At 44.2% G+C, this 17,230-nt stretch overlaps 3 protein-coding genes across 13 annotated transcripts in view; 2 read left to right on the top strand and 1 right to left on the bottom strand.

The window, feature by feature from the left end:
- rnf220b (ring finger protein 220b) overlaps positions 1–9,667 on the top strand; it is a 39,297-nt gene extending 29,630 nt beyond the window's left edge. For 2 of the 4 annotated variants that reach the window (XM_026159703.1, XM_026159702.1), the window contains exons 3-16: positions 476–602; positions 1,396–1,438; positions 1,530–1,622; positions 2,220–2,262; positions 2,518–2,607; positions 5,037–5,080; positions 5,405–5,486; positions 5,830–5,926; positions 6,080–6,139; positions 6,259–6,326; positions 6,412–6,496; positions 8,068–8,176; positions 8,854–8,928; positions 9,014–9,667. In XM_026159703.1, the coding sequence (XP_026015488.1) occupies positions 476–602; positions 1,396–1,438; positions 1,530–1,622; positions 2,220–2,262; positions 2,518–2,607; positions 5,037–5,080; positions 5,405–5,486; positions 5,830–5,926; positions 6,080–6,139; positions 6,259–6,326; positions 6,412–6,496; positions 8,068–8,176; positions 8,854–8,928; positions 9,014–9,085 (1,088 nt within the window). In that variant the 3' untranslated portion in view covers positions 9,086–9,667. The remainder of the gene's footprint in view (positions 1–475; positions 603–1,395; positions 1,439–1,529; positions 1,623–2,219; positions 2,263–2,517; positions 2,608–5,036; positions 5,081–5,404; positions 5,487–5,829; positions 5,927–6,079; positions 6,140–6,258; positions 6,327–6,411; positions 6,497–8,067; positions 8,177–8,853; positions 8,929–9,013) is intronic. The other 2 variants (XM_026159704.1, XM_026159705.1) reach the window with 2 other exon arrangements.
- Positions 9,668–10,388: 721 nt separating this feature from the next.
- On the top strand, positions 10,389–15,559 carry guk1b (guanylate kinase 1b). 2 transcript variants are annotated; one of them, XM_026160289.1, is made up of 10 exons: positions 10,389–10,483; positions 11,361–11,525; positions 11,634–11,749; positions 11,887–11,928; positions 12,255–12,374; positions 13,213–13,309; positions 14,319–14,457; positions 14,641–14,725; positions 14,802–14,887; positions 14,978–15,559. In XM_026160289.1, the coding sequence occupies exons 3-10, from the start codon at positions 11,638–11,640 to the stop codon at positions 15,008–15,010; spliced, it is 714 nt and encodes a 237-aa protein (XP_026016074.1). In that variant the 5' UTR covers positions 10,389–10,483; positions 11,361–11,525; positions 11,634–11,637; the 3' UTR covers positions 15,011–15,559. The 2 variants fall into 2 exon arrangements, with proteins under 2 accessions (XP_026016074.1, XP_026016075.1); XM_026160290.1 differs by lacking the exon at positions 12,255–12,374 and having other exon boundaries at positions 10,394–10,483.
- A 3-nt stretch (positions 15,560–15,562) lies between these two features.
- The window catches only part of obscna (obscurin, cytoskeletal calmodulin and titin-interacting RhoGEF a), a 40,356-nt gene continuing 38,688 nt past the window's right edge, over positions 15,563–17,230 (bottom strand). For 6 of the 7 annotated variants that reach the window (XM_026160282.1, XM_026160284.1, XM_026160288.1 and 3 more), the window contains 4 exons: positions 16,982–17,205; positions 16,554–16,650; positions 16,224–16,373; positions 15,563–16,153 (listed from right to left, as the gene is read on the bottom strand). In XM_026160282.1, the coding sequence (XP_026016067.1) occupies positions 15,970–16,153; positions 16,224–16,373; positions 16,554–16,650; positions 16,982–17,205 (655 nt within the window). In that variant the 3' untranslated portion in view covers positions 15,563–15,969. The remainder of the gene's footprint in view (positions 16,154–16,223; positions 16,374–16,553; positions 16,651–16,981; positions 17,206–17,230) is intronic. The other variant, XM_026160283.1, reaches the window with a different exon arrangement.

Raw genomic sequence — 17,230 nt, 5'->3', positions numbered from 1 at the left:
TTAAGCATAAAAACTGCAGATTTTAATAAACGAATCACTTCATGCTGTTGTGATTGTGTTCTGTTTCTGTAATGAATATTTATTCTTTTATGTTGTGAAACAGAAGCATTTGCTGACATGTCGCTGTGCAATAAATAGTCTTTATGCACCACCTTACGTATAAAGTCCCCAGAACACAAATTTAATGAAAATCATAAAACTGAAACTCTCAGTAGAAAAATCCTTCATGTGATAAAGTAAGTGATGGATTCACCTTGTTCTTGTTCAGCCTCTCAAACCCTCTGAAGGAGGAAGATTAAATGCTCTTTAAAAAAAAAGAAATGTCTCTTATGCGACTAATAAAATTTGTATCCATTTAAAGTTAAGGGTTAAGTATTTGAGTCTAACAGTCTGTGCACAGCAAACAGGGTTTTCATGACTGTCACGACGCAGTTTTCCATCAGCACCTCTAACTGTAAACACCTCACGTTCGCAGGCAAAGTCAAAGGTCTGTATGACGCTCAGGCCCCGGCGTGTCCGGTCTGCAAGGCCGTGCTGCGACCCGGAGAGCTGCAGGAGCACATGGAGCAGGAGTTAGCCAAACTCGCCCAGCTGCAGATCAGGTATCACGCTCACGCCCTGAGGATCCTCTGCTTTATTTCACGGCAAAGAACGTTTCCCTCTTACCACCGTCTAAAAAGTTTACACTACCTCCGTTTATCTGTTTGTCATTTTCTTGCTGTTCTCTTCAGCTTTGAGGTGATAATTAAAGTAGACAGATCCCTCTCTCTGGATGCCCCCCCCCCTTCAGTTTCCCCAGGTGGTAGCTGCCTTCTTCTCTGTCACCTGCGTGCAGTGTTTACAAGCCGCCTCATTGTTCCCTACATATTTCATATTATAGCCTCTGGCCTCAAGGCAACAACTCATAGAGCAGGCAGATAATGTTCTGTTAATGGCTGCTTTGGTCTAAAACATACGCATAGATCAGACACACACACACACACACACACACACACACACACACACACACACACACACACATTACCTGCTGCTTAGAACAGAAGAATGATTTCTCCAATAAAGGCATTACACTCCAAATCTGCTTAACGACCGCTCCGTGGACAGTAATGGTTTCAAATTGAACTTGGCCCACGGGGACACCGTGTGTGTGTGTGTGTGTGTGTGTGTGTGTGTGTGTGTGTCTACAGTATCCGTGTGACAGACACAATGTGAGAAGGAGTAAAATGAGGTTACACACGGACTCGGATACAAATCCAGACAAGATAAGAGCAGAGGTTGTTCACCAGATGACATTTAAAACACAATATTGTGTTTGTAGGTTTTGTGGGCACATTGTGTTGTTGACTTATGCACAGTAAAAACAGGTTTAACATACGAGCTTCTGTGTTATTATAGTGCAACTCCGGTCCAGCACGACCACTTCATAAGGACGCCAAAGGTACACGTAGTGATGTTTTCAGCACATTCAGGAAGTCGGTCAGTAGCCGTCGTCCTGCCTTTGACTTGATTCTTTCTTTTTCGGGCTCCAGCCTCTTTCACTGTCCCTGCACATCAAGCGAGAGGGAAGTTCGCCCACCTCGCCCCCTCGACCGGCCGAGGAGGCCCACTCTGACCGATACCAGGTAGGATTTTAAAGAGTGCATTGTAATGAACATATTGTAAAGCATTAAATAAAACCTTACAATTACCAGTTTATGAAACCCAACGGGGTCTCATCCCAGAGTGTCAAACGCTGCATCCTTGTGCCGCTGACCTCACAAAAATATAAAGTTGTTGTTTTCCTTTTGCTGCTTTAGTTTCTAAGGATTGAAATGCGCGCATGTCTAAGTTAGAAATACTCAGCCTGTGTGATGCTGTGGGGCCTTTACAAGTATCCATCTGCAGCGGGTAGGAAGTGAGACTCATCTCTTGTGATCACAACACAGGCGACAAAGAACAGCTTGTGCATATCTGTGAGAACGAAGGCAGCATTCGACCCTCAGAACGAGAACTAACAGCTTCATCAGATACAATCTATCCTACGCAGCATCTTCACAAAGAGCAGCAGACACACAGTGATGTAAACACGGAGAAGCACAGCGGCAGCGTTCAGATCACAGGGCACAAACATTACCTGCATAATTAAGTCTCTTTTTTCCGTGACAGCTTCCTCCAACAGCATCTTCTATTTTTATGGACAGTTTTTTTGAGTGCAAATGATGTTTTCTCCTCTGTTGCAGACGTTTCTCCGCGTCCGGGCCAACAGACACACCAGGTTAAACGGTACGTTGATCCACGTGGACCGAATGTTGTGTTTCTGTGCCGCACACTCAGTTTGTGGTTCAGAGTCCAGACCAGGCGACTGTCACGCCGTAAAGTTGAGAAGATGAAAAAGATATTTTGTTCACGCTCGTCGTCCCCACCCTCACCAGTCATTCAGATATCACCTCTTTTCCCACACCATCTCAGCTGGCCTAGCGCCCCCACGAGCAGAGGAGCTATTAACCTTTAAACTTTGACCCCTTGATATGTTAACAGTCGATGACCTCTGCTGGTGCAGGTGCTACGTCAAATCTGCCCCATTACGCCCCCACAGCGCAGGAGCCCACCTAGACTGCGCACAAGCTGGTAAGAAACACTGAGAAGCATTTTTCACTGAGGATTCGACACACACACAAGAAACATTTATTTTATTCATTTCTACTTTTTCCTATTTTATAAAAGACCCACCTCTGACACTAGTACATCAGCTCACTAATCAGTCAGTATTTATTTAGTTGAATGGATATAATTATGTTCATGCTTTTAATCCTGAAATAGCTGCTATTGACTTTTCAAGTGTCTCAAAAACTTTTCATGAAATGTGAAACATCCTTACGATACCAGATTAATATTTATTCCACCTGAGCTGCTTTTTTTAATAAAAATCTAAAAAACGTGTTTCCCAATGACAAACTCATTTTATTATAAATCACAGAAACTGTTGCCTCAGGGTGCTTTACATTGTAAGATAAAGACCCCCTGTGAGCACTTTGGCGACAGTGGCAAGGAAAAACTCCCTTTTAACAGGAAGAAACCTCCGGCAGAGCCAGGCTCAGGGAGGGGCGGGGCCATCTGCTGCGAGCGGGGGTAGGGAGAGGCACGTACTGAGATTTCTGACACTGTTACTCTCACACAAAAACCCACAAACAGTGTTGTGTAAATGTTTCACGTAGGAACTATTTTCTCCTCTGAAGCGTGCGGGTAGTTACCGTTACGGCTCAGCCGCGGAGCTTATGATGGTGTTCGCGCCGTGCGTCACGCTAAGAGACAAATGAAGGCTTTGTAGATCTGCAGTAACCAGATCAGGACTTGTTTCTGGTTCTTTTCCACAGAAGCTTGTAACAGAAACTCAGCCCTGAACAGTTTCCAGCCATTTCTAAATAAATGAATAAATGATAGCATGTAGCATGTTTGAAAGTAGGCTGACAGCATTTCTGCACGAATACAGAAACCTGCGCAGCGTCCCGGCGGCGGCTGACGCCGCAGACTTCCTGCTCCCGTTATTATTCCCGCGGAGACTCTGCAGCTCTTAGCTGACTCTTCAAACTGCCACTGCTGTCGAGGTCTGTTAGCCTTTATTGGGCCTTATAACCGGACAGCATAATGAGCTTCTAAATACACGTCAGGGAGGAAGAAGAAGAGAGTGGAAGGAGGAGGAGGAGGGGGGTCCTCTGTTGATTAATCAACCTCTCTCTCTCCCTCTCTCTCTCCCTCTGTCTTCGTAGTTTGATGAGCTCCTCCTCATCTATGACCGTCTCTTTAACCCTCATTATGTTTGCTGGGATTGCGGCACTCGGGTCACAGCCACCGGCTCGCCGTGCGTTCCCCTCGGGGGCCACTGTCATCCAGCAGGGAATTAGAGGGCCTTAAAACTTAATGTCCCCTTTTGCAATCTGCAGTCAGTCAGGGCAGGGAGAGGAGAGGAGGTTCAGTTGGTGTTCTGCCATGTTAGCTTTCATATTTTTAGAGAGGAAAGCGGGGGAGGACGGTGGGATGACAGCACGGGGACGGGGGGGCCGCTTTGAATCCCGTACTGCAGCTTCTGTCCACGCGAAGCATCTGCTTGTCTCTGCTTTAAGGGCCTCGTGCATCAATGCGGCCAGCTTGTACAGTTTGTGGAGTGAGCTCACACAGAAACAGAACTCAGTAGTTTTCAGTGTCGCATCCATATTTCCGGCTTTTAAATGTTGGAAGTTATTAGAAGTGAACGAGACGGTTTCCACAAGCAGGTGAATTTTACGTTTGAGTGTTTCCTCTGTCTGCACATGAACAATCATGACTTTTTGTTCCTTTAAGATTAAATTAAATACATGACACATCATTTATAAAGGTGAGGCTCTAATATTGAAAGGAAAAGAAATTTATTCATTTATTTAATGAACACTTTCACTGGATTTATTGTGTGAGAGCAGAACTTTACCTGTAATACTTCCACACTGGTTTTACTACTGAAGTGAAAGCTGTCGGTACCTCTTCCACCACTATTCGCTTTCTTCACTGTTTGCATGTGAAGTGTTGAGTGCAGGACGTTGGGAGCTTGAACCATTCATGCACTACTTTTAGCTGCTGACTCACAGTGTAGTCTTTGCATAATTTATCCTGTTATTTATCAGTATTTTTATCTTTTATTTAAATAAAAATATAATAATATGGAGGTAATAAATAGAGCTGTAAATATTAATATGAATATTTTTGGCTTGTCTTTCTTTTGCTCTGGGCTCAGTGTGAACCTGTTTGAATGACCCGTGGTCATGTTAGTCTTCACGCAGCTCGGTGACCTCCTATCACAGTTTAGGACAAAGCTCGGCTTCTTTAGATGGAACAGCGACTCAAACTCGCACGTTTTTATGTACAGGAACAAATAAGTTATACCCCAGTTATTCATTACACATAATTCAATAGTGTTACTAAAAATCATGCGACTTGTTTGATGGTGTTGATTTAAACCCCAAAGCTAATGCCTCGTCCCCTTTAACCATTATTAACAGTATTTCTTCTGTGTGTTCTGTGTTCAGTCAGGATGGGAAAGCTGAAGAGGAGAAAACCAGAGGAAGCACAGGTAGGCTCTCCAAGCACACGAGTCAGATGCAAGTATTTGTTTCCCTGACATTTGTGTTGTAATCAGAGATGAATATATGTAACGTGTGACACGCTGACCTTGAACCCCGAGACGTTGTTGCCTGGCTTTGTTCACGTGGCGCACGGATCACTGTCAGCTCGCTGTGTATCCACGTGAAAGCGCCGCGAGCGCCGGTTCACGGCTGTGAGGCAGATTTGTAGCTCCGGGCTACAGGAGGCATATGGGCGTGTTCGTCCAGACAGAGAACATGTGACCCGATGTGTGTCTTTGTGTGTACATGTGTGTGCGCGGCGTTGTTTTCAGGAGGGGTCGGCAGACCTGTTGGCATTGGATGACGACTGGAATGAGAGGAGAAGGATACAGATGGCGTCTATAGGCTTTAAAGGTAAGTGAATGTGTGTGTGTGTGTGTGTGTGTGTGTGAGTGTGTGTGTGTGTGTGTGTGTGTGCACCACTGAGGTACCCACGTGTGTGATCTTGTTCAGTGGAGGGTGAATACTGTGACTGAGTGGCAGCTGAAGAAGCGCTGAACTTTTCAGTCCAGATTACGGCGCAGCAGGATGCCTGGGAGGTTGGCTTAAGAGTAACCGCTTCTTTGGCGTGAGGAGCAGCTCTGACCTGGAAACTGACTGACAGGCGCAGTCACAGCAGATACACGGGCAACGTCGCATTTTCCTCATCACTAACGTGGCTGTTAACAATGATTCCCATTTGAATCTGTGTCACCAGGTGCAATGTTGGTGAGCACCACCTCTAAGGAGTGTCGAGACAGCGATGCAGACCTGGATGTGGACGGAGATGACACGCTGGAGTACGGCCGGGCACAGTATCCTTCTGAAGAGAACGCCAGCGTGCACGCTAAACAGCATGTTAATGTTAATGCGTTTACAGTAAAGTGGGGGGACTGGGATATACGCGCACATGGAGAAAGTTCTTCCTCGCACACTTTGCTGTATTTTTCTCCTGACTTCGTTTGCAGATACACAGACACAGACGTGATTCCCTGTTCGGGAGAAAGCTCCAAAGAGACAGCAGTGAAGTACGTATCCGTGATGTGTGACGATCACTCGGTATTCATTTAGATAAATATGAACTAAATTCATTTCAAAGCCGTTTCAGATGCTTTCAGATGGTAAATATACTTTGGTTTGTTTTCAGCAGCAACAGCAGCAGCGTGCCGCCTGAATCCAGAGTAAACTTGGACTTTAATAAATGGTCAAATGATGGTGAGTTAGGAATAATGAGGCAGCTGAGCACAGTTCCTAAAACTATGGATGTAACTGTAATCTGCTCATTGGTTTGTGTATCCAGGAAGTCCGTCTACAAGCAGTGGAGAGAAACAGGATGGCAGTGCAGCCGGTCTCACTCAAACCTGCAAAAACGCTGAGATAGAGATGTGAGTTTGTTAGATCTGTTGTTAGATCTGCAGTTTAACAGATTTATACACAAACTGAGAGACTGTTAAAGCCGGTCGCAGCCCGGGGAGTTTGTCCTTCCCGCTGGCGCCAAGCGCTTATTCATAGAAAGGTCTGATTGTTGGGTTTTCACCTTCCAACATAAAGCACACTGAAGCGACTGTTGTTGTGATTTGACGCCATATAAACAAATTTTAATGAAAAATTTCATTGGAAAAAGAAGTAAACAAAGAGTATTTTGCCTTTAATCCATTATGTCGTTAACCCTTTCATGCCTACTCTGTCATATACAGCAGAAACGTTTCTGTGAGTTTATCAGTGTGCCCCCCCCCCCCATCTAAATAAAGTGCACAATACATTTTTAAGCAATAAAAAAGTCTAAAACTCATATCTGCAAATTTCTGTTAAAGCCCAGCGTATCATATTTCATATGTGTGTTTTTGTGACATCATCAGCGTGATTTTTTTTTACCCTCAAAAAATGATATAAATTGCATGAAACATTTTTAATGACTAAACTGCAAAAACATGGCTCATGTAGCAAATTAAAACTTTCACATGCCGATTAAGACTTTTGTCTAAAGGACCAACAAACTGTCCGTTATCAAAAAATGAAAGATTTCAGGGAGTTATTTCATGGTTCAGGATTTAAAGGGTTAAAACATGTCAGAAGGTTCGATAAACATTAATAAAAAACGAAGTTTTAGAGGTTAAAGGTAAATCGTTTTTCCCTGCTGTGGGCTCATGCTTTCCTGCACTCTGGACCAACATTTGTTAAACCCAAATTTCATAAATGGTTCAATTAATGGTTTGTTTTTAGCAAGTCTGACACACTTTGTTCAAGTTTCCAACGAGCCCATGAACTGACTTTCAGTCAAAGTGAAAGAATCCGTCTTTGTTGAGTATTTGATGGATTTTTGAGCCGGTAACTCTGGAGACATGAGAGGAGACGTGGTCAGCAGCCATGTCCAAAGTTGTGCCTCTTCAAATTAAAGTTTGACGTCGTGGAGGCAGGTTGATCCAGCTGTTGCTTGTCCCAGCATGCACTTGGTCCATCAGCCAACCAGAGGAAGCCATTCCTCTGTATCCTGGTCCTCTGTATTTATGCCATACCTGTTCGGACCGCCTGCTCTCACCAGCACATAATACCACACTATATCAGTGTGATGATGTCGTCAGTCAGGGTCTTAGCAGGTGATGCAGGCGTGTACACGTTTCATTGCGCTGAATGCATTGCATCCCATCTGTACAGTATGTTTGCATATAGAGTCTATGCTGTAATTGTGCGCGTGTATGTCTATTTCTGTGAGGACGCTGACACCTAACCCCCGCCCCGCTGCCCATGATAAATGAGACACCCAATGCAGGCAATGTGATTGCTGCTAAATTTCATGCTCAGTGTCCATGTTGGCCAGCGAATAATTTAATCTGTCTTCGATTTATAAATGACTCTCCAGTGTCTGCCTAACTCGTGTGTCCTCCCTCTCGTCCTCCTGTGTGTGTGTGTGTGTGTGTGTGTGTGTGTGTGTGTGTGTGTGTGTGCGCGCACACAGGCTCTCGGAGGACTCCACGCTGACAACATTAGATGCACTTAAGGCTCGGATACGGGACTTGGAGAAACAGCTGTCTAAAGGAGACAGATTTAAATGTCTCATCTGCATGGTGAGTGTGGAGGCAAATTAAAGCAAAAGAGAAAAGAGCACAATTTCAAACTGTTGGTGTATGTTTGTTTCTTCATTAACATAATAAATACAGTAATATTTTTATGGAAAATGTTTGTCTGCGACTCCTCGTATGATCAGACTGCACTGCAGATGACCTTAATACTGTTTGATACACACGACAAATATTACAGTTTGCATCTGATAAAGCTCTGCGACATTTATTCCTTTAAATACTGACCCATTTTACACGGAAAGAATCAAAACACTGAACAATTATTCACTCAAATATTTATTTAGCCCAAATGCACCACACGCTGCTCTTCAAAGTCGACCCCAGTCTGAGACAATTTATTTGTTTCTGTTATTTTACATGTAAAAATGTAAGTGATTATTGGAAATATATAATTAATTAGTAATGAACAGATTTTTTGCATGGCTTTTTTTCTAAGTTAAATATTTTGTTGTGATTTTAAAAAAATTATTTTTAAAAATCAGTTACAAAGTAAAATATCACAGTGGGATGAATGAGATGAATAAATGAGAGATAATCCCAACAAACATTCAAGTCGCTTCCTCCAAAGCTCTGATTGTAGTTACATGTGGACACCTAGTGGCAGCTTTGTCGCACTGCAGGTAAACGTTGCTCACCTGCATTGTGCCTGTTCCTGTGTGCAGGACACCTACACAACGCCGCTCACCTCCATCCAGTGCTGGCATGTTCACTGTGAGGAGTGTTGGCTTCGAACGCTGGTAAAAAGCTGAACGTAAAAATGATGCAAAACATCCAGAACGAAGTAAAAGTCTGTAATAAAAGTCTCACCGTTCTTTTTCAAAGGGAGCAAAGAAGCTGTGTCCTCAGTGCAACACCATCACCTCACCTGGAGACCTGAGGCGAGTTTACCTGTGACTCACTTTCAGGGATTTCTTCTGTTTTGACCAATCAGGCTTGGACTTGTTGGGCAGCTGGCCTGTCATGCAAGCCCACCTTTCCCCTCTCCCGTCCCTCTTCCTTTTCCTCCTTCTTACCATCGTTGTTCTCCTAACAGCTACTAACTGAGTGCGACCTCTGACCTGTACAATATCCGTGTTTCTACTGCATCGTCCAGCAGATCAGAAGAAACCTCTGAAACCATCTGAGAGCTCAGGCACTGAGAAAAAAATGCTTTGAGACTATTTATCGATTTTTTAAAAAAATCTTTTTTTTCTGTTTTATGGAAAGATGATTGAACTGCAAAGCACATGTACATAATTTTGTGTATGTATGTTTGGAGTGGTGTGTGTATAGGATGTTGACTAGCAGACTTTACTGTACAGAGTTTGTCTTTGCTTAGATCACTTATTCTTTGTTTAGCTCTTGTAGGTTGGAAACATTTACAGTAATAATCATCACATGGGGACTTGTTCTGTCTTTGTTATTGGCGTATTTCTTTGTATAGGATCACTCAAATCTAATTTTATCAACATTACTAAAATAAAATCTGTGTCTAAAGGCGGTTGTTTCCTGAAAGCTTTTAACTGTGAACACCTAAAGAGTATCTGCTGCACCTGCCGCAGGTGTGGGCCGAGGCGTGAATGGCGTGCATTCCTGTGTTGTTGCCGTTTGTCGACAGCCTTATGATGGCGTGTGTGCGCCCTTTAAGAAGTGGGTCGCTGCGGGATTAGCCAGGCAGAGCCCATCGCAGCTCATCTGGAGTTGAAAGACTCTAAAGCCTGCTATTCTGAGCCTTTACTGCAAGGCCACTTAGGTTCAGACACATCACAGAGAGACGTAAAAGAGCAATGCGCCTCCGCCGTAGAGTGGAGCAAGAGACGAGTCCAGTTTCTGACGGGCAAAAATTAATGCACACGTATTGAAGTGAGCGGGGTTGTGAAACAAAGTCTGCATGCAGTACACACACAGGACCAAGAAAGACCCGAAACACTCAGAAACAAAGATTCTTCATCCTCAACAAACACGAAGCAATAATTTTATATCACATAAAACTTTTATTTATTCAAATAATTAATCATCAAGAAAAATATAGTTAACCTAGTATAACCTGAATGTACAGCAGCCAGGTAAATGTCATTTGATCAGATTCTAATAAAAATGAAACATTTATGTTAGACTTGGACGGCAGAGTGTGTTTCTCAAAACAAGTCAGCATGCCCCGACGTGATTGGTTAGTGAGCTGAAGGCAGGCGGTGATAATCCAGACTGACAGAGTCGGTGTGACACACACGCGCGCACACACGCGCACACAATCATCTGTTACTCCACGTCCCTCCGACACAGACGACACACACAGAGACGCTCTGACAAAAGGTAAGATCAATAAAACTCGAAGAAAACGAGAGTAAAACATTAGAATAGAATAGAATAGAATAGAATAGAATAGAATAGCTCTTTATTGTCACTGTTAGAAGAACAATGAAACACAGTTTGGCATCTCTCCGTTGTGCGTAATGCACAATAATGTAAGTATCTAAAGATGCTTGTGCACAAGTTATACACACGCATGCGCAAATACAGATACACCCATACATAACACACATACATATACACGTACACACACATACCTACATGCACATACAGACACATTTATTAGAAAACAGCTCTGTTATATGAGTATAGAGTGAAAGAGTGAAAATTCAGTGTCTGCTCTTTGAATTAGGAAGGAAGGGTGCAGAGTTAAGATGTTAATAAACAATAATAGATAAGCTGTTGTTATCTTTTCAGGAAATGAAATGATGAGAACTAAGTGTTAATAGTGATAAACAGACCGTGGATTATCCTCCTGCTCGTGTGTTCGCTCCAACAGCAGTTACCTCAGTAACTATGTAACTGTAGATGAGGTCCCATCAGCAGTCAGCTGGTGTGCGAATGAAAGAGTGCTCGAACTGATCAATTCAGTCAAGGTGCCGAGTAAACCTGCTGCTGGGGAAGATTTTTGTGTTATTAAGTAATTCTGTTAACGGGATTCATCCGGTCTTTAGGTAAACGACTCACCTGTCCTGGACCTTGAGCGCCACCTGGCTCAGATCCAATTATCCCAGCTGACTGACCCCTCGCGGCTTCATTAACAGACATCCTTAGTGTTAACCTCCAGGCCTCTGGCTGTCTAACCAGTCAGCAATTAGGACGTGGACGCATTTTGATGCTTTAATTAAGGACACAGAAATTAATGTCAATTAATTCTTAGATTGCAACAGCAGCGATACGAGAGGAACAGCCTGCTTTTAACCCCACGGTGTGTCGAGAAGCTTGGATCAAAAGATTTAGCCTCACGGCACCTACGACGAGCAAACGGGATAGCTGAGATTTTTGCCAGGAGCAGCGATTCACAGGAAAAAGGGAGATTATTAAGGTAAAGCACCTGAAAGACACCATAGCTCACCGCCTGTGAAACGTGTTGGTCTGTACAAATCTCTAAGACATCCCTCTTCCCCCGTCTGCGTCTGTCCGTGGCTCTTAGGACGATGTCAGGACCGAGGCCCGTGGTGCTGAGTGGCCCCTCTGGAGCAGGGAAGAGCACTCTGTTGAAGAGGCTGATGAAAGAGCACGAAGGAGTCTTTGGATTCAGCGTCTCACGTACGTTTTTGTGCCAACTGATGCTCGGCTTCCTTTGCAAAACGTCCTGTCTGAGGAGGAAGCAGCAGCCTAATTCTGCACCTGCCAGTACCGGCTGTAAAGTTGACACTGATGTTTTTGCAATTCTTTCCCCGCAGACACGACGAGAAACCCTCGACCAGGAGAAGAAGATGGCAAAGGTACAACACTTATGAGTGAAACCCGGCTTTTTGCTGGCACTTTCTAAGTGGGTGCTCATGTTTAGTGCTTTCACGTTGTGTTAGGATCAATCACAAAACATCAGCCCTGCATCTGGATTTAAGCTTGCAGAGCTGAGATAAAAGTGGAGAAAAGTGGAGAATCTGACAAACAAGCTCCTTTTCATTTTGTTTCCTAGCCTCCCCCCACCCACTCCACACCCACAGCACTTCTTACTCCCAAGTGAACTGCAGGACTGGTTTGCCACCCTGTGAGGCTCCCTTGGTTTGGGATAAAGCTCTCTGTGCCTTTTTTGTTTTCTCCATAGGACTGAACAAGCTCCCCATGCTTCTGGGGGCTACTTTACTGCCCGTAGCAGCCGTCTTATCCTCTGAGGACATAGAAATGTCAGCCTCATGTCCAAATGAATCAGAAACCACAGATGAAGGTGATCTCAGTGTGATTCCTGATCACAGTGTATTTTTACCGCAGATGGATGGGGGTTACTTTCATCATCCTGGCACGTTGTGATTGGATTAATAGGAACTGGTCAAAAAATTGAAAATCATGTAAATATATATATTTTTAAAAAGTACAATGACCTCAGGAAGACGCGACAGTTTACACTTTGGAGTAACAAGCTTTTGAAAATAGCCCCCTGTGATGCCTCAGCAGTGATTCCCATTTCCACTCCCACACGTCTTTAGATCCACACTGGTGTTCCCATTTCCTCTTTTTCCCGATAGGCAAGATGCAAACAACCATTGGCAACATGCAGGAGAACAAAAGGTTATTTTTAAAATCCTTTTAGAACTTGTTGCATCCATTTTATTGCATTCTTTAGTCGAGGTCCTTTAAACTAATACTGAGTGATGAACAGGTTTCCAACTTTTAATAAACGAGGATTTTAACATGAGCAGAAATATCCGCACTTTGCGCTGTTTAAATCCCCGTGACCTGTTATCGTGCTTATTATCTCGTTGTTTTACAGTGTTTCTCTCCAAACTGATGCTTCAGTCTGACTCCTTCATGTTGTCATGTAATGATTGCTTCGTAGTAACGTGTTTGCTTTTGAAACTGCCCTGTGTGGGTCTGTGGGTCGCGTGTGGACACACGTGGAGAATGACAATCACAGTTGAAATTAGGCTCCGACACGCGTGATCAGCTGTGACAGGCTGTTACACCGTGACAGCTTTGCTACACTGTAGTGAGCTCCTGCTTGATTTTGCTTTGATAGATCGTTTTCCACGCAGAGCTCGATTCATTCCACACGTTGCTCCCCACAGACTATCACTTCACAACGAGGGAGGCCATGCAGGAGGGTATCGACAAAGGAGAGTTCATTGAGCACGCTGAGTTTTCTGGCAACATGTATGGAACAAGGTAAATGGATATGTGTGAGATATTTCACGCAGATTCATAAACACTATGACTTGCATGCATATTCTCAGAGGGGGGCTAGCCCCGAGTTAACCCGCTCTCTGTAACACTGCGTGTGCAAACCGCTCTGACGCGACAGCTTCTAATCTCGCGCGATTTCATTTGAACTGAACTGAGTTTATTTAAAAGCAGAACTGATCAAACTTTGCTGAGGAAACATTTGCAGGGACGTGAAGCTCGTTTTACGTCACGAGCCACGCACAGTCTTTCTGTGCAGAGAATTACCGACACATTTAATCAATGAGACATCTTAATGTAAGAAAAAGAGCCACGATGTCAACAGTGTGTCAGAGTCTGACTACATGCTACAGAAATGCAGCTGCAGTAAATGAAAGAAATCGTCTCGTTGGGCCTAAACTGTGAGAAGAAAATGTCTGAAATGACAGAAATCTATAATTGAATTATGCAGCAAGTGTGAGTGGAAATCAGTAGGAAAAGCTGTGACACTGGAGAAAAGTCTGAAGCTTTCTTTACATTTTCCAAAGTGATCCAGTGGGCTGGTCCTGCCTGACGCTCCACACCCAGGATTCAGGGTTTGACTGATCAAACCAAACGCATTTCTGCTGAAAATACAATAAGATATCAGTGTCCTCATACAGGCTGAACTTAAGTCATTAGAAATGAAGACCGAGCCTTACATAAATGTCACACTGTGGGCTTAGTAACAAGGATCAAGCGGCTACATAATAGTCTGGTGACAGATGGAGCTTTAACCCCCATTAGGTCAAAAAGAGCAACGCTGCGGCTCAGCACCTTGTGTCACATTTAATCTCTTCCTCTTGTTCTGAAGATAACGCTCACTCTCTGAGTCTGAGCAGCTCGGATCAGTGCAGCGATCCTCTTATGCTCTTACCAGTCACTTCGTGTGAGAAGCACAAAATTACATTCAGTACCTGCTTGGATGTTTCTGCTCACGTGAACGGCACGGCTTATTTGACTCCTGTTTGTTCAGTAAGGCTTCTGTGGAAGACGTGCGAGCCAAAAACCTGATCTGCATCCTGGACGTGGATATCCAGGGGGTGAAGCGGATCAAAGAGACCGACCTGAACCCCATCTACGTCTCCATCCAGCCTCCATCTATGGACGTGTTGGTAAATCCTTTTATTGTGATTAATCCACAGCATATATCGATTCTTTTCTTGCGCTTTTAAGATGTATTATTTCTTCATATTTGCACTTTGAGCGTGCTTTAAAAGTGTGACAAGACTTCACCTGGTAGTAAGAAGCAGTGCCCAGTTACAGGTAGGTGCTGTGATTGTTCTGTCGTCTCTCAGGAAAAACGTCTGAGGGACAGGCAGACGGAAACAGAGGAGAGTTTACAGAAACGTCTGGAAGCGGCACGCGTCGACATGGAGCTCAGTAAGTTTCCCATCATTTCCGGCGGAACGTGATCCCGAATGCAAAGCCAATTATTGCAATTTGATTTAATTTCTAGGTAAGGAGCCCGGAGTGTTTGATGCTGTGATCATCAACGACGACTTAGAAAAGGCCTACGAGGAGCTAAAAGAAATCCTGGATGAAGTAAGTAAAAGCAGAAAGTCTCTTTGCTCCTTTTACTTTAAACTCATCAGATGATTGGTTGAAGTATTTGTCACCTCTCTCTCTCCACAGGAAATTAAAAAAGTTCAGGAGGCCAAATCATAATAAGGAAATAAGCAGGCTTTCAGCAGGTGGACAGGAACACTGATGTGTCTCTGACTGGAAAAGCTCCATCTTCACTGGAACACGTGAAATAAGAAAAGCTCTTCCTCACGCTCAGCTGCATCCAGCTGCAGTTCAGACACACAGATGGAAACGAAGAGTCTGGACCGACGTGTCTCACATGTCCTTTGTGTTAGATTTAGTAAAAGCAGTGGCTGATATTAGGTGTGTAGTCCTACTTCATAGATTTCTGACATTTGGCTCAGCAGGTACGAATAAAACGCCACATCCAGCGCTACGTTTGGTCTTCACAGGCTGGCACAGATCTGCTTTAGCTCCACATCTAGAAAGTGTTCAGATACTATGACTTCTACCCGAAGTAGAAATAAATTCAGTCTTAGTCGAGTATATTATCAGGATGGACTCGTGCACATGAACCACAGAGCATCTGAAAATCACCGTTTGTGGTAGATTTAATCTAAAATGTGTTAGAGCTGAAATGTTCGTGTGTTGAACTGAAACGAGACAGAATAAAGAGTTTTAGGACAACGACTGAGCACTTTGAGTTGTTTAATAATGATTTAATCGACTAACTCCTGTAAAGCTTCACATAAAATACTGCGTTAAATAAGTTTTACGGAGACAGAACTGCAAAGCCAAGCATGTCCGTCCGTCTGCCAGAGGAGCAAAACAACATTTTGATCAACTTTCCAGCTCATGCAGCAGCACCGTGCACACCTTATGTGATCACACGTTATCCCTGATACGCACAAAATAAATCCCCAGACTATAAAACACAATCGAACACAGAAGCAACTCATTAAGACGCATCAACTTTTAAAAATCAAACGTTTTTCTAACCGGGCTCCAGGTTGGCAGACACAGAGCAACACTTGAAGCACAAACTGCTGCAGGTTTTCTTCTTCGTTGAGAAAGACGATGGTAACTTTGGCATCGTGGCGTCACTGGCAGAAGGAGGGACCCTGAAGCTTGGTGCGCACCTGATCTCGTTTCTCCTCTTTCTGCTTGAGGTAAGCTTTAAGTTTGTCGGTGGAGAAGCACACTTTGGAGTGACGGGCTTTGTGTGGGGCGCGATGGGCACGGAGCCACGGATTCTGGAGACTCTCGGCTGCAGTGGGTCTCCCCCTGCAAAGTTTTTTATCATGTCAGAATGAGTGCTAACGTGTGAGTGAGTACACTCTGGGAAAAGACTCACCAGGATTTGTTGTTCAGGCTGCTCTTCATGAAGTTCAGGGCTCCCTCAGACAGACCCGGGTAGCAGCGTCCAAACTGGATCTTCCCTTTCCTGATGTTTCTGTCGTGATCCCAGCTGTGCTCCGCATGAAACGGGCTGTCAGCACTCAGCCTAACGTAGGGAAGGATAAAGATGATAGTAATTCTTATTATAACAGAAGTCAGTCTGTAGCCTCCTCACACCATGACGTCTACAAACCCACATTTATCAGAACAGAACAGCCCTGCTACGTGTGGGATTGTTCTCAGATGATGAGATGTAATCCAAGTTTGAATAAACCTCTTTGCTTACATGATGAACGACAAAACTCCAACAGCCCAGATGTCGGTCTCTGGCCCAACACCCTGACCTTCGAGGATTTCCGGAGCTTTAGGAAGGATAATATACACTGAGAGAACAGACAGACAGAATATCTTTATAGAGAGTGGCACATTTACAGGCAGTGCATCTTTCTGTATCAGGAAAAAGGCTCAGACCAAAAAGAAATGGATAAAAGGATAAGAATAGACTTGGGTTTGTTAGACTATGGGAGCTAGGGTCAGCTGAGGTGGATGGAGTTAGGCGGAGTTATTTCCATCAATCCGTCCTCCGTAAAACAACGTGTACCTTTGCTGCAGGAGTCTGTCGGAAGGCCACGACAGTCAGAGGTTTAGTATGTTAGACCAATCAGAATGCAGCGTACAACATTTAGTGTGAATTTAAAAAACACACATCATTACCTCTGCTGTCAGAAAAGCCCTGGATGTGCTCGATGTTTAAAGGCTGTCCGGGCGTGAAGGACTGAGCCGAGCCAAAGTCAACGACCTTCAGGTGGTTACAGTCGTCCACCAGCATGTTGTCCGACTTCAGGTCCAGGTGGACGACTCGGCGGCCGTGGAGATAGTCGACCGCACTCAGGATCTGAACGAGCAGCTCGGCCACTTGAGTCTCTGCGTACAGATCTCTGAGAGGACGCAAACACAGACGTG

This window comes from Astatotilapia calliptera, chromosome 23 (assembly GCF_900246225.1).
Source record: "Astatotilapia calliptera chromosome 23, fAstCal1.2, whole genome shotgun sequence".
Lineage (NCBI taxonomy): Eukaryota > Metazoa > Chordata > Actinopteri > Cichliformes > Cichlidae > Astatotilapia > Astatotilapia calliptera.
Note: the sequence above shows the minus strand (reverse complement) of the source record. Positions and strands in the feature narration are given on the sequence as shown.